The sequence below is a fragment of the Fusarium pseudograminearum genome, chromosome 2 (assembly GCF_000303195.2).
Source record: "Fusarium pseudograminearum CS3096 chromosome 2, whole genome shotgun sequence".
NCBI classification, from domain to species: Eukaryota; Fungi; Ascomycota; class Sordariomycetes; order Hypocreales; family Nectriaceae; genus Fusarium; species Fusarium pseudograminearum.
Window position 1 is genome coordinate 6,653,887 of NC_031952.1, and position 23,722 is coordinate 6,677,608.

General features: G+C 47.0%; 11 protein-coding genes across 11 annotated transcripts; 8 read left to right on the top strand and 3 right to left on the bottom strand.

Moving 5' to 3' along the window:
- Nucleotides 1-445: 445 nt before the first annotated feature.
- On the bottom strand, nt 446-2,951 carry FPSE_05271 (uncharacterized protein; the record flags this gene model as incomplete). The annotated part of the gene is made up of 9 exons (XM_009258389.1): nt 446-525; nt 588-776; nt 837-1,005; nt 1,058-1,268; nt 1,321-1,448; nt 1,514-1,613; nt 1,665-1,932; nt 1,984-2,098; nt 2,160-2,951. 9 exons carry the CDS (start codon nt 2,949-2,951, stop codon nt 446-448), a joined length of 2,052 nt encoding a protein of 683 aa, XP_009256664.1.
- Nucleotides 2,952-3,596: 645 nt separating this feature from the next.
- FPSE_05270 (uncharacterized protein) lies at nt 3,597-5,452 on the top strand (the record flags this gene model as incomplete). Its single annotated transcript, XM_009258388.1, has 3 exons — nt 3,597-4,594; nt 4,646-4,860; nt 4,917-5,452. 3 exons carry the CDS (start codon nt 3,597-3,599, stop codon nt 5,450-5,452), a joined length of 1,749 nt encoding a protein of 582 aa, XP_009256663.1.
- Nucleotides 5,453-6,043: 591 nt separating this feature from the next.
- Nucleotides 6,044-6,388, top strand: FPSE_05269 (uncharacterized protein; the record flags this gene model as incomplete). Its single annotated transcript, XM_009258387.1, has 1 exon — nt 6,044-6,388. One exon carries the CDS (start codon nt 6,044-6,046, stop codon nt 6,386-6,388), a length of 345 nt encoding a protein of 114 aa, XP_009256662.1.
- A 2,467-nt stretch (nt 6,389-8,855) lies between these two features.
- FPSE_05268 (uncharacterized protein) lies at nt 8,856-9,953 on the top strand (the record flags this gene model as incomplete). Its single annotated transcript, XM_009258386.1, has 2 exons — nt 8,856-8,890; nt 8,939-9,953. 2 exons carry the CDS (start codon nt 8,856-8,858, stop codon nt 9,951-9,953), a joined length of 1,050 nt encoding a protein of 349 aa, XP_009256661.1.
- A 432-nt stretch (nt 9,954-10,385) lies between these two features.
- FPSE_05267 (uncharacterized protein) lies at nt 10,386-11,408 on the top strand (the record flags this gene model as incomplete). The annotated part of the gene is made up of 1 exon (XM_009258385.1): nt 10,386-11,408. The coding sequence occupies one exon, from the start codon at nt 10,386-10,388 to the stop codon at nt 11,406-11,408; it is 1,023 nt and encodes a 340-aa protein (XP_009256660.1).
- A 278-nt stretch (nt 11,409-11,686) lies between these two features.
- Nucleotides 11,687-12,738, top strand: FPSE_05266 (uncharacterized protein; the record flags this gene model as incomplete). The annotated part of the gene is made up of 2 exons (XM_009258384.1): nt 11,687-12,136; nt 12,190-12,738. 2 exons carry the CDS (start codon nt 11,687-11,689, stop codon nt 12,736-12,738), a joined length of 999 nt encoding a protein of 332 aa, XP_009256659.1.
- An 846-nt stretch (nt 12,739-13,584) lies between these two features.
- FPSE_05265 (uncharacterized protein) lies at nt 13,585-15,258 on the bottom strand (the record flags this gene model as incomplete). Its single annotated transcript, XM_009258383.1, has 1 exon — nt 13,585-15,258. The coding sequence occupies one exon, from the start codon at nt 15,256-15,258 to the stop codon at nt 13,585-13,587; it is 1,674 nt and encodes a 557-aa protein (XP_009256658.1).
- Nucleotides 15,259-16,602: 1,344 nt separating this feature from the next.
- On the top strand, nt 16,603-17,943 carry FPSE_05264 (uncharacterized protein; the record flags this gene model as incomplete). Its single annotated transcript, XM_009258382.1, has 1 exon — nt 16,603-17,943. One exon carries the CDS (start codon nt 16,603-16,605, stop codon nt 17,941-17,943), a length of 1,341 nt encoding a protein of 446 aa, XP_009256657.1.
- Nucleotides 17,944-18,687: 744 nt separating this feature from the next.
- Nucleotides 18,688-19,584, top strand: FPSE_05263 (uncharacterized protein; the record flags this gene model as incomplete). The annotated part of the gene is made up of 3 exons (XM_009258381.1): nt 18,688-18,724; nt 18,786-18,944; nt 19,010-19,584. 3 exons carry the CDS (start codon nt 18,688-18,690, stop codon nt 19,582-19,584), a joined length of 771 nt encoding a protein of 256 aa, XP_009256656.1.
- Nucleotides 19,585-20,254: 670 nt separating this feature from the next.
- Nucleotides 20,255-21,161, top strand: FPSE_05262 (uncharacterized protein; the record flags this gene model as incomplete). The annotated part of the gene is made up of 2 exons (XM_009258380.1): nt 20,255-21,022; nt 21,078-21,161. The coding sequence occupies 2 exons, from the start codon at nt 20,255-20,257 to the stop codon at nt 21,159-21,161; spliced, it is 852 nt and encodes a 283-aa protein (XP_009256655.1).
- A 193-nt stretch (nt 21,162-21,354) lies between these two features.
- On the bottom strand, nt 21,355-22,978 carry FPSE_05261 (uncharacterized protein; the record flags this gene model as incomplete). The annotated part of the gene is made up of 2 exons (XM_009258379.1): nt 21,355-21,813; nt 21,872-22,978. The coding sequence occupies 2 exons, from the start codon at nt 22,976-22,978 to the stop codon at nt 21,355-21,357; spliced, it is 1,566 nt and encodes a 521-aa protein (XP_009256654.1).
- Nucleotides 22,979-23,722: the final 744 nt, after the last annotated feature.

Below are 23,722 nucleotides of genomic sequence, written 5' to 3' on the forward strand. Positions count from 1 at the left end.
ATTATTATAAGAGATGAAATATATTTAGTCAAAGTTCAATCTACTGGAGTTGAGCTTCAGGCTCACTCCCTCCCTCTCCTACGTGACCAACATTGTAGTGAGGGTTTCCTAGCAGCCACTCTTGAGGTTAGCAGACCTCAAACCGGCAGCATAAAGCCACTACATTGCACAACAACTCAGTACAAGTCCACCCAGAGTGATGAGATGCTTTGTATAAAGAGGATTGATTCCAACAATGCTGACTAAGCTTTTGAACCATTAATGCCCTAGAATCTGTGACCCAAATGAAGAAGCCGACATCTTGTCATTTGTTTCCCTCTCTCTCTCACTCAACCGACCTCAGAAAATGCCGACCGAGTGGATAATAACTCATTTCCCAACACAATCATGCTTCCAAAACCACCAGTGATTCCTAATACGGTGCATGTTTGTTTTGATTCAGCATTCAAACAGCCCCTGGTGGCAGAGCTGATGCAATGTTGAAGCCTAGCTCGCCGAGGACCTCACCTTCATACTTCTGGATGCCTGATGTTGATGGTTAGCAACTGCTGCACAGATGAAGACATGCCATCCCTCAAGACACTTACACTTCATGTTGAGGCCGTCGATCATGTATACTAGGTCATAGTAAAGTTCCCAGTACCTGTTTTGTGTTTTTCTTTTCTTATTCCTAGAGGCTTTTGACGATGATCCCCACTGACGTTGGAAAGGATTGTTGGGTCCCGGTTTAAAGAGATGACTGACATCTGTCTCGATCGTATAAATCAACTCAGCACCTATAGTAAAGTGTCAGATGGCCGGGTACTGGGCTGGACTGCAGCATGACGAACACACACCTTTGTTGTATTCGTGATCCCAACTATAGTGGTCTTTGCTGTCGGAATCAGATAGCCATATCTCATCGCAAATTGCAAAGGTTTTTGTGAGTACCCCATTATCGTCTGTGCAAGGGAACTGATGGCGGCGGCGAATGTGTATCTCGAAATTGGGCTTCATCAGTGTACCCTGCGACAGTTAGTCTTGCATATTCACTTTGACAATGGCAGTATTAACTGACAATCTTTGATACCCATTGGATACATTTGACATATTTCTCTCGAGGGTCGCATACACCGTCAAGAGTGGCTTGGCTTCCATGGACCTCTTTATCGTAAGGTTCGAAAACGCCTAAACCATAGGCGGTTTTGGCCACTCTTCTTGGGCCGCTTTCTTTGTTGAGGGTACGCACTACGGCTCCTGCAGCAACGGCATCGACAACAGACCCTATACTGGAATTCATGTTAGCCTTTTTAGCTTGGATGCATGTTGAGTCAAGCAAACCTTTCGTCTTGACTGGGATCAAGCATCCGATATGTGCGGCCATGCATTTGGCCGATTTCACGCACCATCTCTTGGATAAAGTCGCATAGAGACCTTGACTGTGCGAAACCACCCATGAGAATCACCGCCTAAACATAAAAATTAATAATGGACTCATCTTATCGCGCAGGTAGTGAGTGAGTGAGTGACTAACATCGACGTCAACCTTATTCTCGTGCGCCATGTTGAGTTGATTTTTGACGATTTCGCCGACCTCTGCACAAACATGATGGAATATGGCATTGATGAAAGCACTGGAGATACGTTAAAATGGCCTTGAGAGAGGTGTGTGTTAGAACACTTACGCTGGGACAGTGAGTCGGTTAGATACAGACTCTTTGTCCTGTGGGTTAAATCTTAGACCAGGAATCTCGAAAAGGCAGTCGGGATTGTCCGGATTGAACATGTCCCATTCCGCTTTGTAAATTGTCTCAAAATCGTGGAAGGCTGCCTTCCTCGCAAAGCCTTCTCTGTTCATACCGTTTTGGTCGTCCAGATACTCGTGTTCATCGAGAATTTTGAGTACGTAATCGAATAAGAGCTCGTTGAGGGCGTTAGAGCCGCAAGAATCTCCTTAATAAATGGTCAAGAATGTGAACAACGCGAGGCAGAGATGAGACATACCACTGTGGCGAATTGCTTGGTTTTGGAGTCGCAATGGAGCTTCCTTGGTGACAGTGTAAGTCTGAGCGTCCACAGTACCGCCGCCTGCGTCCACGAGGACAAATGTGTTTCCAACCTAGAAAGTTGAATTGATCAGAAATATCCCTGGAATATTCGGAAAAGGCGCGCTAGAATACGTGAATATTACCCAAACCTGCTGATAGAAGCCATGTAGCTCCAGCCTCTGGCTCCGACACAATAAAAACATTGTCAATGGACTTGTTCTTTACCGTCACGCCTGGGAAGCCAGCTAGCCTTGCGGCCAGTCCCATACAAAACTGCATGTTGCGGATTGCCATCTGACCCCAGATGACGGGGACACAGATGGCCAACTCTGTAGCATCGATTTGGTCGGCCTCTAAGCCAAGGTTCTTCTGTATCTCGCGATTGGTAAAGTCCAGAAGCTTGGTCAAGTAGTGAACCGTGACAAGCATAGTCATCTCGGCGACAGAAATCTTTTCTTCACAAGACCTATTCATGGAGAGTGATTCCAGATCTACTGAAAGATCTTGCTTATGTTCCTTGTGGTTCTCGGATTGGTCCATGAGAGTTTTGAAACGATATATTAGAGTTCCATCTAGATTTGATTGGAATGTAAACATGGACATTTGGCGCTGGACTTCCCAGCCCCAAAGTAGCTGGGGTTCTGGTGATTCGGTCTTTACACCCGAAGTGTTGCGGTTGATAGAGCCTGGTGGCGCATCCCAGAGCTCTTCGAGAGGTCGAAAAACCCAACCCCTAGGATATAGTAGCTTTGTAGGTACCTCGAAGCGCATCGGGCTGAATCTATCATGTGGGAAAGATTTATATCTGGAAATCGACTGTACATCGCCGGACGGGAAATGTTTGGGGTCGACCGTCTTAGGCATTGCAGCGTAGGAAACTGCCGAATTCGTTTCACCGAAATCTACGGCGACGAACAGCTTCATTTTTCTGACTGAGGAACCCATATATAAGGGCCGGTACTGAAGCCAGGTTGGGTAAAGGTGAAAGTGAAAGTGAAAGTAAAGTGAGTTACGGATAGCAGAGGGCAGAGACATGGATATATGTGACGATGCGATCGAGATGAATAACACCTCGACGGAACTAGTAAATAAGCCTGGTCGCGTCTTTACAAATTTTGCAGGATTTTATTGGCCCCCTTTTTGTTAAATAAACAAACACTGAAACTCGAAAAACAACAAAGGGCCTGTTGGTGGTTGCAACCCTGGTTATGTTTGCTTTGCTTTGCTGTATTGACTATAAGTCACCAATCAGGGACGGCAAACCGCAGCCTCGTTTGCGCGATAGGGTATGATATAGTCGAAAACGACGGACCAACAATGAGAAAAGAGAGAAGTAGTGTCTCAGCCAAGAGACTAATCTACCCACCCACCTTCTCGTTCTTTGTTCTCCTCCACCTTCATTTGCATCCTATAGCCTACATCACGCCATGTCTGCACAGGAATGTAGCTAGGTACTTCAGTACTAATACCAACTCGGTCCTGCTGATCAAAGTCACGCCTTTCTACTCCGTAAACTATAAAAACAAAATAAGACACTCCGATCTCTGAACAACAACCTCAATCGTTGCGATGCCTCCAATCACTCGCCGCAAAAAGGCTTCACAAAAAAGCCCAATCGTCACCCTTAAATATAGAAGAGGGCCAAAAACTCAGAGAAAGCCTACACGCACACGCGATCATTCACCGGCAAAAGACGAGTACTACAGAATTCTTGCCTACGTGAAGTGGGGTGTCGACAACAACCTGGACTTCAAGCACGATGCTTGCCCCATGATCAAGAGCGCTCAGTTTTCGACATATCAACAGCTTAGGAATAAGCTGTACAGGGAGTGGAGGAAAACTTATGCCAACAGGGGTGGTGGCAAATTCAGCTGTCTCTACGAGAATGGACTGGAGAGCCTCGACCTCAATGAAGATGAGCTGGCAAAGATCGAGGCATTTTACAAAGATATCCCCAGCCCGGATGCTTTAAAATGCATAAAAGATTCTCACGACGAAAATGACTCGGACCGACGGACAACCGACTTTGGGTTACCGATCACAGAATCAAACACAGCAAGCACAGTTGGCGGGCTTGATTTGCAGCCTTCCCTACTAACAATACCACTCTCAACACAGGATATCGCAGTTCAAGTAGCTGGCAGTGCACAGCCCAACGGAACCACAATACCACCAAACATAGTTACATTGCAGAGACCGTCAGTCACCCAAATTCCATGCAAGAGCGCTATGAATATCAAGACCAGCGAGTCCGAACTGGAAAACGAGATAACCAGTTGCAAAGCCAGGGAACTCGAGCTAGAAACGGAGGTAATCCGTCTCAAGGCCAGAGAGTTCGATCTGGAAAACGAGATAGCACGTCTCAAGAACGAATATGAGGGACTAAGAAGTACCTGCTCGAATCCCGTTGATGCTGAAGTGAGACATATCTTGCAGAAACAAGCGAAGCTAGATCACCGCTTCGCACAGCGAGAAAAGAAATTCGATCCTGACGATCCCAGCATGTCAAAAGACCACATTTCTGACAGGTTCCATGTCCTGTTTCATCGCATCCAAGACACATGCTCGTATGTAGTTCGGGAAAACAACATTGTGTTTTCCTCTGACGTTGCGGCCAGCAACGTGGTCAATTCTTGGTCACACAAGGCATTCAGGAGTGAATTAAACAAATGGCGTGGAACCCCCGCTGGAGGGTCAATGACAGTGGAAAACCTGACTGTAGGACTTGTGGGTGCAGCGGTGATAGACCTCGTTTTTCAGCCTGCCTTCCCTGATATTCTAAGCACAAGGTCTGTCACTGCGAACCTATATAGGGAATTTATTCTACGATGGGGTAAGTCTATGTTCGTTCGGTCTACTAGTAACTCGGGCACTCATAAACCATTCTAGGTGGAGCGGAATCGCTGCAAAAGGCAGATTTCCATATGTTCGGTTCGCTCATGGAAAACCGAAAGAAAACGATCATTGATGTAGGCGCAGCAGAAATTGCAGATCGCATAGCCAAACAACTACAGCAGTTCCAGGAACCCCAGCACCAACATGCGGAAGGCTGGAAACTAAATGACAACGGAGCAACAATAATATACAAAGACGTCAAAAGCTCAAGCTTTATGGATATGCTCAGGCGGGCTCTTAATCTCAAGGCCGAAATGACTGAGAGTGCGTCAAGACTCAGGTTCATGTACTTCATGCCGGGTCAGCATTTTGAGGGCATATACATGAAGAGATGCTCAGGCTCCGACGACAGTATCTCAAGAATCAAGGCTTGCCTGTTTCCTGCTTTATTCTTGGCAGCTGGGACAGTGGGCTCAGACGAGCAAGTTCTTCAGTACAACGCTGAGTACAACACATACTTTACCGAACTTCTAGTAGGATATATTCCCTTTCCATCTACTTTGGTGGCCAAGGCAATGGTACTCACCTGACTATTCGACTGGAGGAACATCTAGATGGCTGCAGCTTCTAAATGCATCTAACAAATGGGTGACAAGTGGTGTGTTTGTTTGATAGTGTCAAAAATATAGAATGAAAATTGTCAGTACATACAAACGGTCCCTTCCGAATCAAGGTCGCATATTGCGTCTCAGTGAACTCAAAAGGTTTGTTGGGAGAGGGTATTTTGTTAAAGAATATTCCGAGTTGAAGTGTGAAAGTTGCCAGTTGCCCAGGTAGTCAGTCTCAATATTTGTTCCATCGTTAACCCATTGCCAACTGCATCAGGCCCAGAAGACAAAGCTAAATCGTGATGGGAAAATGTCGTTGAAGATAGGGGATAATATTAGGGCAATGACCGACACGTGCATCCTTCAAGCTCTATTTCAAGGCTTCAAAGTGGAAAACCTAGGCGGTACTAACTTTGGCAAAGTTTTTCCCAACAAACAGAACTTAGTCATCTAATTTGAGTTGTAAATTCTCACGTTTTTCTGTTCTTCTCATTTACTGTTATTATGTAAAACAAGCCAGACTTGCCCGAGTTCAGACAGACATATTACTTCGCCCTGCATCATCATTACAAAATGGAAGACACGAAAACAGGACGAAAGAACCGTCGGTGGACACGCAAGAGAGGAAAAAAGGCCAAAACGCCATCCAACAAGACGACAACTGAATGTTCAAGGTCCAACACCGACAGCGTCAAACCCGCCAACGCATCCCACGAGATGGGCGCTGGCACCCCCGACCATACAACAGTTTCCAGAAAGGTCAGGGCAAAGGATCCCAACAGAGCACAATACTGGGATGCCAACACCGTGTTTGCCCCAAGCGCCATAAGACAGCAATTGTGGAAGCTGCAGCAACACTATGCACCCCAAGAGACCGATGCCGCTGCGGGTGCCTCTAATAGTGTCAATCGATGCTAGGTACTATTCTAGTAAAAGATAGCTGGTTGAGTGTTGCTGACAGGTTAAAGCCAGGGCCTGATAGCAAATCGAATATTCGTGTTTTCCCATGTCTTTCTGAGACGCAAGACTTGATGCTGGCGATTTAATTTGGAGAGTTAATGGCTAGATGTGCCGAGTCTTAGCATGGAAGCAACGCATTTTGTGCCCATCTGAACTTTATGTTAGGGCAGGGCAAAAAAAACAAGGTCTTGTGAGGGCATTGGAGTCATAATGCTTAAAAGTGTGATTTAAGATGGAAACCTTATCAACAGGTGCCGAGTCTTAGGATGGGGATGTTTTCGATCATCATCATTGCCATAGCCTACTTGCTTCGGGGTACTACTATTAGTGTCACTGCTTCTTACTAATACTAAACCGCTATGGTTCTATATTTGTCTATTCTAGCCGTTGAATGTACCCTTCCGTGATGATGTTACAGCCCTGCATTGATGCGTGACAGATGCAGGAAGGTCTCAGCCAACCGATTTTGATTGCCATCCTTTCACAGCACTCAAACACGGGAGCTAAAGCAAGGTATACACCAGGCTCTTGCGTTATGTCAGCGTCAAAGAATTCTATTGGATCTATGTTAATGCTGTTGGTTATGTGAGTGCCTTGTTGGCCCATCTGGGAGGCCTACCTGTCGGACGCGTCATGGGATAAGTGATGTTGGGCGGTTATCAGAAATATTACAAACACGGGCGGCATTCACGAAAATGTTTCTGAACTCCTCATCTTTACTCACCTTTTCTCATAACCTCTCCTGGATGTTCAGCCATCTTATGAGGTACACACACGCCCACCATGAGCGCACGCTATCCTAGTCGTGGCGGAGAGTCGTCGTAAGTAACCTCTCTTTTGAGTGAGAATACACCAGCATAATAACATTTATGCAGGCGATACCAAGATGATGTTTACCTAGCATACTTCAAAGACGGCGAACCCTTGTGGGTGCACTCAAAGGTCCTCGAGTCTTACCCCCACCTCGCGAAACGGGTTTCTGGGGATCCAGACGACCAATGGCCTTTTCATGTGAACTTCAAAGAATTCGATCACAATGTCGGGTATGCTATCATCCACTTTCTGTACACAGGCACGTACAGAAGCTACAAGGCTGTTGATCAAGATTCGGCACAAAAGTACCAATGTGAGCTTGCCGAAGGCCTTCAGGTCTACATTGCCGGATCATCTCTTGAGCTATTGCAACTGAAAGTCCATACGGAGATAGAGATCAAATGTATGTGCGAAAACATGAGCCTGCAAAAAATCTTTGAAGTTATTGATGATCTGAGGATTGGCCTTGACCAAGTCCCCACACTGGAAGAGTATCTACAGGATCGCATGGCAGAGGCAAAGTTTGGTGCACCAGGAGATACGACACAAGACGTTGTACGCGACCTTGAGTCCGCCAACACAATTAGCACACTTGCTCTCAAGACTCTGGTATTGCAACATCAACGCAAGACGGATGAGGATGAAAAGAAAAAGAGTGCACAAGAGGCACTCCAAACGGGAGCCAAGTCGGCTCTGCGGTTTATGGAATGTGAATTGGAGTTCTTGTTGACCAAGAAGGCGAACAAGGTAGGAAGGCTTAACAAGTATGACGAAACCCGCATCAATTCTCTTGAAGCGGAAATAAAGAGACGGCGCGATCGGGGCCGCGCCAAAGACATCTCAGGCAATGAGAAAGATCCCTATAACTCTGCGAAAGGAGATGCCGTGATCGGAGTAGCCAGCCAGAACCGAGGCGAGAAGGCAAAGCCATGGAGAGAAACGTTCGCTGGTACTTTTGGGAACAAGCAGAAACTCAACACACGTGGTCAGTAAACACGCCTGCTTATTCAGTTGATCGTTCAGCTCTTATACATCCAGAATGCTGATCACGCGCTGCAGGACTTCAGTTGGACCATACTGGTGCGACATGGTTGGGTCGCAAGGCAAATCTTAATCACGTTCATGTCGATGACTTGGAATCATTCGAAGACGATGTTTCTACGTTGTCAGACTCGATTCCATGGATGACACCGACTACAAACGACAGTTCATGCGATGCGTGGTAGAGTGGGTTTATCGAGGCATGATGGAGATGGTTTGACTTTTCGGTCTTTCAACAAATCGTAATGGGATCTAGTTTTTTATTCATCTGCCAAGTTGTGTAATTCCTGTTTAAGTTCGGGTTATCTTTTTCAGAACATGTCCTTAGTCGCTCTCTTTGATAATAGCAAGGTTAATGGGATTAAACCATATTTCGAGGGCTGAGAACTTAGCAGGTGTGAAATACAAAGAAAAATCTTCAAAGTTCAGATAGAGTATTTAAAACTCTGGTCTGTACTTTTTTCATTTCTAAATTATTTATCATCTTGAGTCCAGTTATCCATCAACAGTTTCTCTCACTAACAGCTACTCACCAACAGCCTCTCTCATCAGCAGCCTCTCGTCAACAGCCATGACTTCCGACAATAAATCCCCGACAAATAACGCGTAAGTATTTTAATTATGCATAATGATAAACACAGCTAATTTCTCCAGATTGGCTGATTATGACACCTGCCGAATTTATTTTCAAGGACAAGGTCCTTGCCTGGTCACTAGAACGGCCATCAATAAATGCCCGATACTGGCAGCACGAATAGCCGCAAAGCCCTTCTTCTCCATCTCACGAGATACTATAGACGTGAAGGAGATCCCTTACGATGTAGGAGCGGCCGTGATCCACTTCCTCGACACTGGGAGATACCGAATTCTGGATCCCAAGCTCGACTCACATGACGAAAGACTCTGTTCGGATCTCGGAACTGCATTTCGCGTATATGCAGCTGCTACCATGTTGGAGTTGATCGGCCTCAAGAATGCCATTAACAATGCGATGGCTATTCTTGAGGATATGATGGACTTGGGCATGGTTGCGCGGTCGCTGAAAGAGACTGGATTGAACTTGGAGGAATATCCAACGCTGGCGATGCATCTTTACTCGTACATCCAAATTTCAGAGGATGTATCCTCAAAGGAAGAGATGACGTCGATAATCGCCAAGCTTGGATTTCCTGCAAGTGTTGATATAGACTCTTTCCAGTCCTGCTTGGTATCTAAGGGGTCACCAGTGGAAGAAGGGAATACGAAGGTGGATGCTGTATCGAAGCCTAAGACGACGCCCGAGCCAAGCCCTGAACCGAAACCAGCGCCAGAACTGTCTTGCTCAAAGGACAAGAACAATATAGTTACTACTGTCACTCAATCTGCTTCCGAGAAAGACCTGCCAGAGACACCCGCCCCGAAAACAACTGCCACAAAAACGTGGATGAGTTTATTACCAAAAGTCGACCTGACCAAGGCTTTCCGATTAAAGAAAGCTGTTCTCGAAGGCCCTATCGAACTAGGAGATAGGACAAAGCCGGTGGACGAGATCATGATGCCAGCTCAGGGTCTCTCAGAAGAGTCTATGGTTTCGGCAAGAAAGCTTGCTTTGTCATCTGTAGGACAGGATTCGGAAGAGGGCGATATCAGTCTTCAGGAGGTCACCTTTCAAGCTCCTCCCCCAGGTTAGTAATGCCATGGTAGCTTTGGACATTAAATCTTACTAACAACAATTTATTCAAAGATTTGTGATAACTATGTAGACGAGATGGAACGACAGGTAAACTCGGATCCACCTGTGGATTGGATAGGATTAGTTAGTCTGAGACACTATCGACCATGACATGGACTAAATAAACTCTCTGGTTTCACACCGCTAATCCAATCGTGGCTGTAACTCCGACCAACCACAAGATATTGACGTGATGAGACGGCCACGCCGATGGATCCAGTTTTATGTAGCTATCAAGAATGGCGAGGGATATTCGACGTCACAGAGAGACATAGATCGACCAAGATTTGACTTGCTAGTACTGTAAATATCTGATATTTCCTGCTTTTTATTTTGAACTCTTTCTTATAAACAATCCCTCTCATCTTGTCTTTATATCCAACCTTCAAAATGCCTTCAAACAACGCTGCATGGCTAGTCACGGCAAAGACGTCACCATTCGAGGTCAAGGAAGCTCCCCTCCCTGAAGTTACACCAGGCCACATCCTCGTCAAGAACTCAGCTGTCGCCATCAACCCCGTCGACATTGCAAACCAACACGTCGGTATCTTCATTGCTGAATCGCAATACCCCGTCATCCTCGGTGAAGATGTCGCAGGCACTGTGGAGTCAGTCGGCTCTGATGTCACCAACTTCCAGCCTGGCGACAGAGTCCTGGGCTACGCTACTTCACTCGCCAGCAAAGACAATGCAAACAGCGCTTTCCAGGAGTATACATTGATTCGAGCCGACTGTGCCTCCAAGATCCCCGAGGGTCTGTCATTTGAGCAGGCTGCTGTTCTGCCCCTCTCTGTCGCTACCGCTGGGTGGGCTTTGTTTGGCGATGCGACACTCAAGTTGAAGTTTCCCAGTCTCAACCCTGAGCCTACTGGTGAGACAGTCCTCATCTGGGGCGGCGCTGCCAGTGTTGGTGGAACTGCAATTCAGCTCGCCAAAGCAGCGGGTTACGAAGTCATCACCACCGCATCCACCAAGAACCATGAATACGTCAAGAGCCTCGGTGCCGACCACGTCTTTGATTACAAGTCCCCTCATGTTACAAAGGATATCTGCTCGCTTTTCATGAGCAAGAAGCTTGCCGGCGCATTGGAAGCCAGCGGCAGTGAAGAAGCCATGAACAGTGCCAGCCAATCCATTGCCCACGGCGACGGTTTGCGCAAGGTTATTTGTGTGCGCGGTCCTCAATCGCAGCTGCCAGAGGTCAAGATGCAGCCGATCATGTCAACAAGCATCATCGGAACACCAGTTTCAAAGGCTGTTTTCGGAGATTACATACCTGAGGCTTTGGAACAGGGCAAGTTCAAGGCGGTTCCGGAAGCGGAAGTTGTTGGAAAGGGCTTGGAGGCTGTTCAGTTGGGTATTAATACCTTGGCCAAGGGTGTTTCAGCAAAGAAGATTGTTGTTAGTCTGTAGAATTGAACTGGATATTGTGGTATTATAAGAAAGGCGAGACTATGCAAAAAATAGAAATAGTTTTGTCAGTAGACCTAGACTATTCTCCAATGCCATGGGAAGTGTAAGCCCAGTTTGTTAGTGACGCAGTGCAGCCACTACAATAAATTCTTCTGTCCAGCACTCATCGTAACCTCGGGTAAATTCGTCTCCGCATCTCCGCCAGATAGACATTAGAACGTCGAACCATTACCTTTCATTGCTACATAGTAGCTTGACCAATTGTACAAAATCTAGCAATGGCAAAAGAACAGGAAACTATTACACTGATCGGCTTGGGAACCATTGGTATCTCATTCGCCGCCCTCCACCTTCGTTATTCAAATGCCAACATCAGGCTATACGACGTTCGCAACGATTTGCAGCAACATATCGAAAGCCTCTTACCAGTGTACCTTGACTCGACAAAGAAAGAGGGTAATAGTGACGACTTGTCTGTTCAACAACTGATTTCTGATGGCCGAATTGTGATATGTTCTTCCCTAGAAGAAGCTTGCTCAAACGCAACCATAATCCAGGAGCAAGGACCAGACAATGTGGATTTCAAAAAGTCAACCTGGGCTCAAGTCATTGAATATGCTCCGTCTGGTGCACATCTATGGAGTTCGACATCTGGTATACAGGCTTCGAAGCAGGTGGAAGATCTTCAAGACAAGTCGAGGGTGCTTGTGGTTCATCCTTTCAACCCGGTAAATTCATAACTCTATCATCATTGTATACTACGTTACTGATACGAATGAAGCCTCATATAATGCCACTCATCGAAGTCGTTCCATCGTCACACACAACACCTGAAAGAACCCAGTTTGCGATTGATTATTTTAGAAGTCTAGGATCAGGTCACCGTCCCGTCAGAATCAACAAAGAAACCCAGGGCTTCGTCGGCAACCGTCTAGCTTTTGCCCTCTTCCGCGAAGCATGTCACTTGGTCGCCAATGACGTTGTCTCAGTCCAGGACCTGGACACTATTGTTGAAGCCAGCATTGCGCCGCGATGGGCTGTAGCTGGTCCATTCAACACCTACAACAGCGCTGGCGGAACAGGTGGTATTGCGGCATTTTTGCATAATTTGGCTGATACTATGGAAGCGTGCTGGGATGATGGAGCCAAGGTTAGCCTGAAAGGAACGTCTGCCACCAGGTCTGGCGAAGACAGGGATGAGAGTGAAGATTGGACGGATAAGATTTCGAAAGAGACGGAAAAGGTTTATGGACGACCAACGGCGGAATCACTGGCGAAGCGTGATGGGAATTTACAAAAGATCATAGCAGCTCAGCCCCACGAGGCTTAGCACGATTTGGCAGTAATCACTTCATATCAAGGTTGCTGGTTCATGGGTTGGTTGTAGATTCAGCCTAACGAATCCTTGTATAGCTCAGCCACGAAACCATGAAACGAGTGGAAAGCCAAGATTGTCTGCCAAGCTTCATAATTCGTCTCGCCTATTTAAAGGGGCCCAAGTCCGTGACTGACAATGATGTTGAGGTCCAGACAAGGAACTAACTATTACTACTGGTCTCTCTTGATCTCTAATTACATATCCACATCAGCCATAATTCAAAACTAAAATTGCCATTCTTTAGGTATTGACCACAATCTGTGGCCTTTGTATTTATCTTATATATTAACAGTGCTCATAGCTTAAATAATTAACTTGAATCAAGAGTACCCTATAAGAACTCAACATGTCAAACACATGGGCAGACGACGAGGTGGGCCTTAGAAACATGGCCATTGCTTTGAGCATAGCTCTCCCAATCACCTTTATTCTACTCACGACGTGCGGGTGTTGTTACTTCTGGCGAGTTCGGAATGCGAATAAACGAAAGAGAGCCCAAAGAAGCATGGAACCAAGACCACCGGCCTATAGTAGAGATCCACCGATCAGCTTGCCGGCATACCTGCCCAAGAAACCAGAAAAGGCCAGGAACGGAGATTGTGCTTAGGATATGATTTGTAGATTATATGCGTTTAGCGTTGGAGTTTACAAGACTTTCAGAACTTTCAATGTAATTTATAATACTGATAGTGTAACCTTATAGACCTCGATTGCTGGTGCCACACTCAAAATCGAATTGTAGCTCGTTATTCATGATATGACTGGAACAACTTGGATTATATTCAAGGTATGCAAAAGTCAGAAAATTGTTAGTTCCACCATGCTACCCTTTAACAAACGCATCCCGAGCTTATGGTTAGACCCATCCCATTTGGGTTCCTCAGTTTCGAACAGTCCAATCCTCCTATATCTTCCAGTGCTGTCGTCGTGTTGTAGCACTAGTCCTACCATGAGAATTCGAGTTTCTGCTCGTTCTTGATATGTAAAGTGGCTAGTTGGCAGAAAGTACAGGATCTCTGGGTCGACTTTATCCCAGGGAACAGAATCCAGCGACGCGTTGGCTTGCCGCAAAGGGAGACTGGCACGTTCACGATCCTTTGCGTATCTGTCCCAGTAAATGTCGACCTCCTTCAGAGATCCTTCAGTTGTCTTTTTGCTCTCTCGAGTTGTTTGTAGGGATTTGGATTCGAAGTACAGTTCATCTTTCAAGTCAGTGTTACCGTCTTGTACGGATATCAAGAACCCGTCGCCAATCCTCTTCCGATGAATCTCGAACAGACGGCCCCTCAAGGTCAGCCCACCGTCACGGATCTTGCCGAAATGGCTGCCCCCAGATTTCTCAGGTACGGCCCAAATATACATCACCTCGATTAGTTCTTCGAAAGGTGGAGTATCGAGTTTTTGCCGTATGTCAGGGGCTTCGCATCCAGCCCAAGACCACGACGGACTGATGTACCCAGCATTCTTAGGATCCCAATTCTTGTTACGCAGATTGTACCTGGTCTTCCATAGTAATGCCTTTGGGAGATCGTTTCTCCATACACCGGCAAAGTACTGATCTTCGCCGAGCCCCATATATCTACCGATAGCCTTGGAGATGCCAGCAACTGATGGTAATCTGTCTTGTGGAAAAGAAAGAGCGGTGCGGGAGTAGATCTCTAGACGAGAGCGAAACTGGTGATAAAAGTCTTGTTCCTTTCTCAAACCGTCGAAGCCCTCGTCGGATATAAAATTAATATGTGCCTGGTTGGCCTGCTTGGGAATGCTGATGCAGGGGCTATAGTCTTGCAATTCATCCATCTGCTCTTTGGAACATTCACGAAATATTTTGTTTTTACAAAAATGGATGACCCGTGGTGCAAGTATGCGTTCTTGAAAGACCCATGCCCGTGTGTTGGCTGGCTCCTCGTCGAGTTTGTTCTCTTCCACGTATGCCACTAGATAATCGTGCTTTTCTTGACCCATTTCCACTGTCTTCCAGTCGCAAGGAAATAACTCGTATAGACTTTCTTGTCTTGTAAAGATCATACCTTCAGCTCCACACGATGCAGACGTAGCAGATAGATTTGCTGTTGCTCCGCTGTATATTTGGTCCATTCTAGCGACCTCGATGGCCTTTTCATTGTCGTCTTCTTGATTAATGCATAATGCATCGATCCATAGATAACGATATCCTAGACATCTGGTTACCCAGATAGCTTCTCTGAAAACCTTGGCCTCAGGTTGTAAGAGGTCTTCTCTTGGGATTTGCTTTGCATAGACAGACTTTGACTTGTTTGAAAGCTTGATGGGGACGGATTCGCCCCAACAGTGACTTAGCGTCAAGTACTTGATATCTCCGGGCAGGTCAGCTGTTGACAGTAGCTTGACATGGGGCATAGCATCAACCGACAAGGCGTTTATATCGATATCGTCGATTGTGACAGAGGCTTTGGGTTCAGTGCCAAGTGGCATCAGATCGATGAGTCGCATTGGAAGTGAAGAGTGTGGCAGGCTCTGACATTCGTCGTGGGATTCAATGCATCCGTCTAACCAACGGCGCAGTGAGCTTGCAGCCCTTGGACTCCATGTTGAGGTACCTACATGACCCCCCAATGATTGGAGTTGGTGCGCTATGGGATATCATTAGTTGCTACTATTTGCAATGATCGTGCTTGAATCACCTTCTTCCCAAGTCATGGTTAGCCTTTGGAAGATAGGTTGCGTGCCTATCCATCCACCTCGATCTGTATACAAAGATAATCGAATCCAGCCGTCAAAGCAAGCACCGTTCAACTCCCAGAGAAGGAGATCATTTCGTTCCACCTCAACATGGACTTGTTTCATATTTTCACTGCGAGGACAGAAGTACATGGTTTTACAAAGAGTGCAAGTCCCTTGCGTTGCGGCCTTTTCCCAGCCCTGTAGTCCGTTGGTGAAGCGACCTGTCGCGATAGGGTTGAACGGATCAGCGTCGGGCTTGTTGTTTAACCCATCGCTAAAGACTTGGTCAATGGCTCGTAGTATAGTTTGGCAATCGGCGCAGGATTTGAGCATCGTCTAAGATAACTACGAATGTTGTTTGTTGTGCTTACGAGGTTAGGTATCTGGATAGTAGGTAGTGAGCCCCTCTCCAGAAAGGCAGTAAGCTTATTCATTGTACCAATCACAAGTTTACAATCTGTAAGACGACACTACTAAAGTTTCTGACCAATGAGTTCTATAGTAGGCCAGCAGCTATTTCCACTTTGATAAATGTCTATAGCTCGATGGTGATAATCTCAGTTATAGGAACAGTGGAGAGATAGGCGGTGTAGTCTACATTGACTAGAAATGCATTGTCGGAGAAATCAAGCGTATTTCGGACCAACAATTGCACCGAACTCAATGCCAGTCATGACATGATAACTATGGAAATAGACCGCGAACAGCAGAGTTTGCACAGACTCTTCAACTGTCCTGTAACTAGAAATGACGTGCTGATCTTTTGGCCACTCTTCTCTTCTATCGACTAGCTTACAAATACAATCAGGTTCTTCAAATCGCATGTTCCATAAACGTTATTAGTTCTAAACCTTTGATGGAGTCGCTAAAATAAGTATCTTCTCCGTAAAATAGAGCCAATGATTCGTGTGCCGAGGTAAAATGTACCCTTGCAAACTCCGCAAGTGGATATCGACATTGGTCTGTTCGTACGGGCTTCGAAAGGGTCCGTGATGAAATTTTGCAGACATTAGTAAAAGAATAGGTTCTATATAAGAGAATGCCACTGCCATTTTCACATACTCTTTATCATCTATAACATCAATTCTCTCAATTATACATAATATTATAAATATGGCTCCTAAAAGATTCGGTTCAGAGGTCGTTGACCCTTCTCGCCTCCTCGAACCTCTCGAATATGTCTTTGCTGGCCAAAAGGCTCCCAACCGCTTCCTCAAGGCTGCCATGTCTGAGAAGCTCGCTTCCTGGGACGCCAACGACGTCTCTGCCCGAGGATATGTCACACCCGAACTCCTCACCCTATACAAGAACTGGGGAGCTGGAGGCTGGGGTTCAATCCTTACCAGCAACGTTATCATCGATGGAATGAACCTCGAAGCTGCCGGTAACCTCACAATTCCCGCTGATGAGCCCTTTGAGGGCCGTCGCTTTGATGGATACAAGGAGCTGGCTGCTGTTGCCAAGAAGTCCGGCAACCTCCTGATCGCCCAGGTCTCACACGCTGGTCGTCAGGTCGAAGAGTGGATTCAGCCCAACCCTATCAGTGCTTCCGACGTTCAGCTCGTTAGCAGCAGCCCCGGAAAGACATATGGTGTTCCTACACCTGCTACCAAGGAGGATATCGCCACTGTCATCAACGGCTTCGCCCATGCCGCCGAGTTCCTCGATAAGGCTGGTTTCGACGGCATTGAGCTTCACGGCGCTCACGGTTATCTTCTTGCCCAGTTCCTGTCTCCTCGCACTAACAACCGAACTGATGAGTACGGTGGTAGCCGCGAGAACCGCATGCGTCTTGTCCTCGAGGTCATTGCTGAGATCAAGCGCCGCGTCAGCCCCAAGTTTATCGTCGGCATCAAGGCCAACGCTGTCGAGTACACCCCTGGTGGTGTCGACGTCGAGGATGCCAAGGCTCTCGCCATTGAGCTTGAGAAGGCCAAGGTTGACTTCCTCGAGCTATCTGGTGGAAACTACGAGAAGTTTGCTTTTGCTCATGTCAAGGAGGAGAACCGCAAGCGAGAGAACTACTTCCTTACTCAAGCTGAGGAGATTGTCAAGGGTCTGACACGAGACATGAAGGTTTTCTCCACTGGAGGTTTCAAGTCTGTCAAGGCCATGGTTGACTCCCTCGACATCATCGACGGTGTTGGTCTTGGACGTGCTAGTGCCCAAGAGCCTCGATTCCCTGAGCTCCTCAAGAAGGTTTCTGTTACAGGAACTATTGAGCAATGCTTCGACCACGATGATGTTATCAAGCGATTTGCTGCTGCCGGTGTGCACATTACCCAAATTGCCAATGATCAGGAGCCCGTGGATTTGAGCAGCCAAGAGAACACTGACAGCATGTGGAATGACTTGCTACAGCACTTCCAAAAGGTTGCTGTCGATACAGAGCACAAGACCTTCCAGTGGCCTGTCGTCACCCAGGTTACCCAACCTTATGGCGTGGATGTTTAAATATGAAAAGGATATAGAATAAAGGGTTATGATTTTTGAGCGTATTATAGATGATAGAAACAACTGGTCTAAATGACCTTGGAAATAGAAATTAAACTTCTAAACTTGTCACATCTCGAATGAAATTCACTGCATATGGCAATCTCGCAAAGATTCCAACCAAGGCTTCCTTTCTTTCATAGAGATCTCACATTAATCGTGTAGATCTTGGTCCCCCGCTTCTGCACTCCAAAGATAAGCTTCTCTCGTAAGCTTATCCCATCAATCTCGGCAGTTATCGTCGCCAAGCCATACCCTGTCACGGCCTCCAAGGAACGATTCCGCCTTGCCTCTGACCTTTCTCCTTTTGTCTTTCTGTCACATAGCCGCCCAAGCTAAAAACGCTATCCCGCTGTGCCCTTGCCCTGCTGGCCACTCACGGCTCGGCAGTGAGTTCAGCTTACAGGGGTGAAGCCGTTTTTTCGCTCATCGTCTATGCGCGCTCTGAAAGAAGGAGATTAAAGCTGAAAACAAGGGTTCTCGGAAGCGACAAGATCATCCAAATTGGGGAGTTTTACTGGTGATTTATCAAGATGTTGTCTTGGCGGTGCTTCAGAGTAGTAGTGTGCGTTGGGCCCTGCTTGACCGTTGTTCTTGGGGTTTCATGGTCAGCCTTTACAAAAGGGGACCTTGTCCTTGTGGAGTAGTCTAATTACTTTTAATTCTAGTCTTGGCTCGTAAGGCTGATCAAGACCGTTGAATACGATGAAAACAGTACTTTGGCTTGCCTTTTGGAACTTGGGTATAGTAACCTATCAACTAGTTGCGATGATTTGAATACGCTAACCTTGTTTCTACTGTAGGTCTTATCGCCCTTTCGATATGTGTTCTCGCAGGATGTCGAACATCAGCCGAGAAGAACTATGCTCTCATCCAATGGCCACGATCAACGATAGCTCTTGTATGGGGAGAAGAGTGCGAAGCAGCGACGGTTGATATTATACCGGACTGGTACAAGTTTGGTGCATCCGGCAAGTATACCTCCTGTTCTACAGCTATCATGAATATTTACTGACAGATTATACAGGAGTGTGCAGAGTCACGGATGGCCATACATCCTGCAAGAGCAAATTCCCTCCAACATTCAACCTCGCCCAAGCCGTCCTCAAAGACCTCGATGAAGCCGAATCAACAGAGACTCTCGAAAAGTGCAAAGAAGCCATCGACAAGCCCATAAACCATAAAACTCCCAAGACTCTCGGCGCAGTAATGGTTGCGTTCCTTATTACGTCCATCTTCATCAGCGTCTTCTCCGTCGGCATAGCAGCTGCGGAAGGCAGCGCCTGGGCCCTATGGACGACTGGTTTACTAGCGATAGATATGTTGCTAATATTTGCAAGTCTTATTCTCTGTGTCGCCATGATGAACTACGAGGGAGGTGGATATCTTACTGGTGTCCATGGGCAGGAGTTTTCGGACAGGGCCATGATGGGGATTGCGCTTTGGATGTTACTCGCCATGCTCCTTGGCCGACTGTTTTCAAATCCCTGGTTGATTATCCTTTTCATATTCATTCTGGTCACCATTATTGTAGTTTCTGTGGTTCTCATTCGCACGAGGGGCTTCTTTTACGTTGTTAGAACGATGGCAACTGCAGACTAGGATAGCCAAAAGATACCAAGGAGTCTTTTCTCCCTCAAGAAACTTCGCGCCACTCTCGATCGTGTTGGAGTAACATGGGAAAATGGCTGAATGCACATTCTTCTATCCCATCACATTTCTCACCTGATTGTGCCCTTCCAATACATTTCCAATAAACGCCACAAGATACACTTCCTGGCCACGTTCCTTGCATCCAAGGGTATGCTTAAATTTTAACCTTTGTCCCCTGGAATCAGGAACAAAAGCTTAGTTCCACGAAATCTCAGCCACAATTCCGTAAAATGTCTGATATTGGACAATATTGCCAATGGTGGCGCCCAGGAATCTATTATCGGTTCTGCGTTTGGTATAGTCGCATTGTTTGAATGAACCAAAGCGGCTGAGACATGTTCCAGATCCTGGGCGATTGCTAACTAACAAACAGTCTATTAGTCTAGAGCAATATTTCGTCCTTTTCGCAAGGAGGATGGAAATGAGGGATGTCGATGATGAGAAGACGGGAAAATGTATATAATTCTAGGTCTGCATCCCGAAGTTTGAGGAAGGCATCTACTACACTACAGCAAGCTATCCTTCCTCTGTTTTGTTCAACTCTCCTTCAGGGCACTTCTTCTCATCCCCCACGCGGAAACACCGCCAAGCATTCCTTTACTTCTGAAATATCATCATCATGCTATCTTCTTGGTTTATCGTTTACGCCTACCTGCTCGCCATAGCAGCAGCAACAAGTGCCCCCAACTACAGCGGCTACAAGCGCGTCTGGCAGCAAGGCTTTGAGGGTAGAGCAAACACCTTCCCCAGCACAAGCACGTGGCACATTATCCAGCGTCAAAAGAACTTCAACAACGAAGTCCAAGCCTATGTCAAGAGCACCAGCAACCTACGCAAGACAGGAAAGAACTCTCTTCAGTTGATCCCTCGAAAGTCCAATGGCAGATGGACGTCTGCTCGTATTGAGAGCAAGTACACTCTCACCCCCAAAGCTGGCAAGGTCACCAGAGTCGAGGCAAAGCTGAAACTTGGTGGCAACTCTGCTAGAAGCAAGCAAGGTATCTGGCCTGCCTTTTGGCTCCTTGGTGAATCGATCCGCCGTGGCGTTGAGTGGCCTGCTTGTGGAGAGATTGATATCCTCGAAAACATCAACGGCGAGAAGATTGGCTACGGTGCTGTCCATTGTGATAAGACACCTGGAGGAATCTGCAACGAGCCTGGTGGTATCGCGTCCAACATTGATCTGCCCGATAGCAATTTCCACGTGTGGCGTGTCCAGTTTGATCGCCGCAGCAGCAACTACCGATCCCAAACTATTACCTGGTATCGTGATGGCAAGGTCTTTCATCGCGTCACAGGTGCTCAGATCGGGAACCTCAATACTTGGAAAACACTTTGCCAAAGCCCCCTGTTTATCATTTTCAACGTCGCCGTTGGTGGAGACTGGGTAAGTACAAACTTTGAATCTGTTTTGGGACACTTGCTAACATAATGGACAACAGCCTGGCTGGCCCAACAGCAACACCAAGGATGGAATTGGAAACCATATGGAGATCGCCTACGTCGCTCACTACGTCTCAAAGTAGATGTTACAGTTTATCATTTTCCTATGTTATATACGTATGTTAAGAATACCAATAATGAACTTTGGCCAAGTATTCCGTATCCTTTGTGAACATGGTCGCAGCCGTTTCTCTCCAATCATAAATGCAAAGCAAATCTGATGTCAATCCAGACAGACGCACATCGAAGCTGATATTACATAGTAGTCGTTTATCGTTATTCACTCACACGCTCCCCGACAACACTCAACTTCGGTGTACCTGGTCCTGAGCTGCTCCTCTTCTTCAACTTCTGCCTCTCAGCCCTCGGTGTCATGGGATCCGCGCCAGGCTGAGAAGAAGCTCTCCCGGTACTCTTACCGAAGAAACTGCCCAACCTGCTACGACGACGCTCTCTGTCGTTATCTATTACAGCGGGGCTTCCGGTAGTGTTACCCATGTTGAACGGTGGGTCGTCATACTGCGCGTCAGGAATTGGCGGCGCATCGCTTGAAGGACCGCTGTCTTCATGAGGTCGTGACAGACGGTATTGATTGGGGTGGTAGAATTTTCCCTTGTCTATCTCGTAACGTCCTGCTTCAATGGCGGCTTGGTTCTTTTCGATTGCAGCTGGCGTACCACCAAAGTGTTTGTCAACGGTCGAGTTTAACGTTCCACGGAGTGTTTCACCAGCGCCCTGCATATGACGATTAGCATTGCACAAAGGGACTTTAGACTGGTAGTCAGTGACTTACATGAATACCTGCTGCAGCGGTCTTGAGATTTGCAAAAGTGGATTTACTAGCAGGTCGGGAATAATTGACGGGTTTACTGCTGTCTTGCGGAGGTGGAGGCGGTGGAAATGCGCCCTGGCCGATCTGCAACGGCGCGGGGACAAACTCGGCCGATCGTCTAGCATTTCGCTCGGGAATGGCTGGCGAATTGCGATTGTCTGCAGCTGAGGGAGCCAGCGAAGGTGGAATTGAAGGTGGAACCGATTGAGGAACTGGAGGCGGAATTGAAGACGAGACTGAAACTTGAGAAGGAACAGGATCGCGTGGTGGAATGATTCGTCGGCCTGGTGTTTCTAGACTCTTGCGACGGGCTGTGGGGGTGATTGGCGATGGCTCCACAGGTGTTGGTGTTGTTTGAGGTACAGACACAAAAACAGGAGCGGGAGGAGGAGCAGTAGCAGGAACAGGCGCTTGAGGAGGCGCCTGAGGAGGCGCTTGAACGGGTGGTTGATACTGTGGTTGCAGGGACTCGCTTTGGGGTTGAAGAACTGGTGCTTGCTGCTGTGGCGGTGGATGCGGGGAAACTGGCGTGACCTCGTCGTTTGCGACCGTGGGCAATTCCATGACAGGACGAGGCTCTTCGATGGTGGAAGTTGTTCCATTCGAGTTTGTTATAGTGGTGGTAGTCGTCGTCGTGGTAGTTGTGGTAGTGATCGTCTGCCCGGTATTCGGGTTGGTGACTGTCTCTCTCTTGATGGTTGGACTAGTCCAAGAATCTGGGCCTGAGTTGTTGAGATAGGAATTGTTGTTGGTATTCGGATTGGGTGTAGGTGTTGTAGCGTCTGGCGTCTTGCCAGGGCTCAATCCAGTACTGTTGACATTGCTCCTCGTATTGTTCAGATCGCCGCCATCTGTGGTGAGTGAGTGATTCGGTTCACTGCTTCCATATGTCGAATCTCCCGAAGTCTCGGCTGCTTCCGCTGCGGAGGCAGCAGCAGCTGATGATGATGATGTTACAGCTGGAGGTGGCTGAATATCTTGACTTTTTCTCTTCTCTTTGTCCTTTGAGGAACTAAAGAGTTTCCATTTCGAACGCTTCTCTTTATCTTTGTTGTGTTCGTCCTGCATGGTTGTGTAGTATTGATCAACTCTCCAATACTCGGTATCTTGAAAGAATTGGATTGAACTGAAGGGAAATGGATTGAGCTTGAATAAAATGTCTAGTCATAACGGTCGGGGATGCACATCACAAGTAAATCAGGCTTGTTCTTGTGGGATTTGTGCAATATGACGCTGATGAGGTCATCCTTCCTGGGCACAACCTGGAACCCTCCAGCCACCGTCGATCACATCTTGAGAGCAACCACTAACGCGCAATGACTGAACCATGACTTCAGAATCTGTGGCGTTAGCTCTATCAAATGTCGACTCAGCCACGTAACTTGAATCAGAGCTGACGAATCGTTGTAGGGGCATGGATGATGTACTAACATGCTCCACCTGTAGATGGGTGGGAAACTGTTAGGGAGATATCACATACCAAGTTTATAACGAGGCCTCACCCACTACTCCAAACTTACCCAACTCAATAATGACACTACGATAGTAAATCCAAACTAACAAGACTCCTCGATCCGACCATAATCGGCAGTTGCCGTATATCTCGCCTGCACAGCCTCAAACTTTCTTCCAGGTGCCATTGTCGCTGTTCTAGCGAAGCTACCCTGCATTGTACAAGACTTTGCCAAGAATACCTAACGATCAGCCGTTTATGTAACGGGTTGTAGTCTGCTCTCCAATATTTTAGTCTTTTGCTCCAAAAGGATGAGCAATGTCCAATCACATATCCAAAGACATCTGATCTGGTCATAT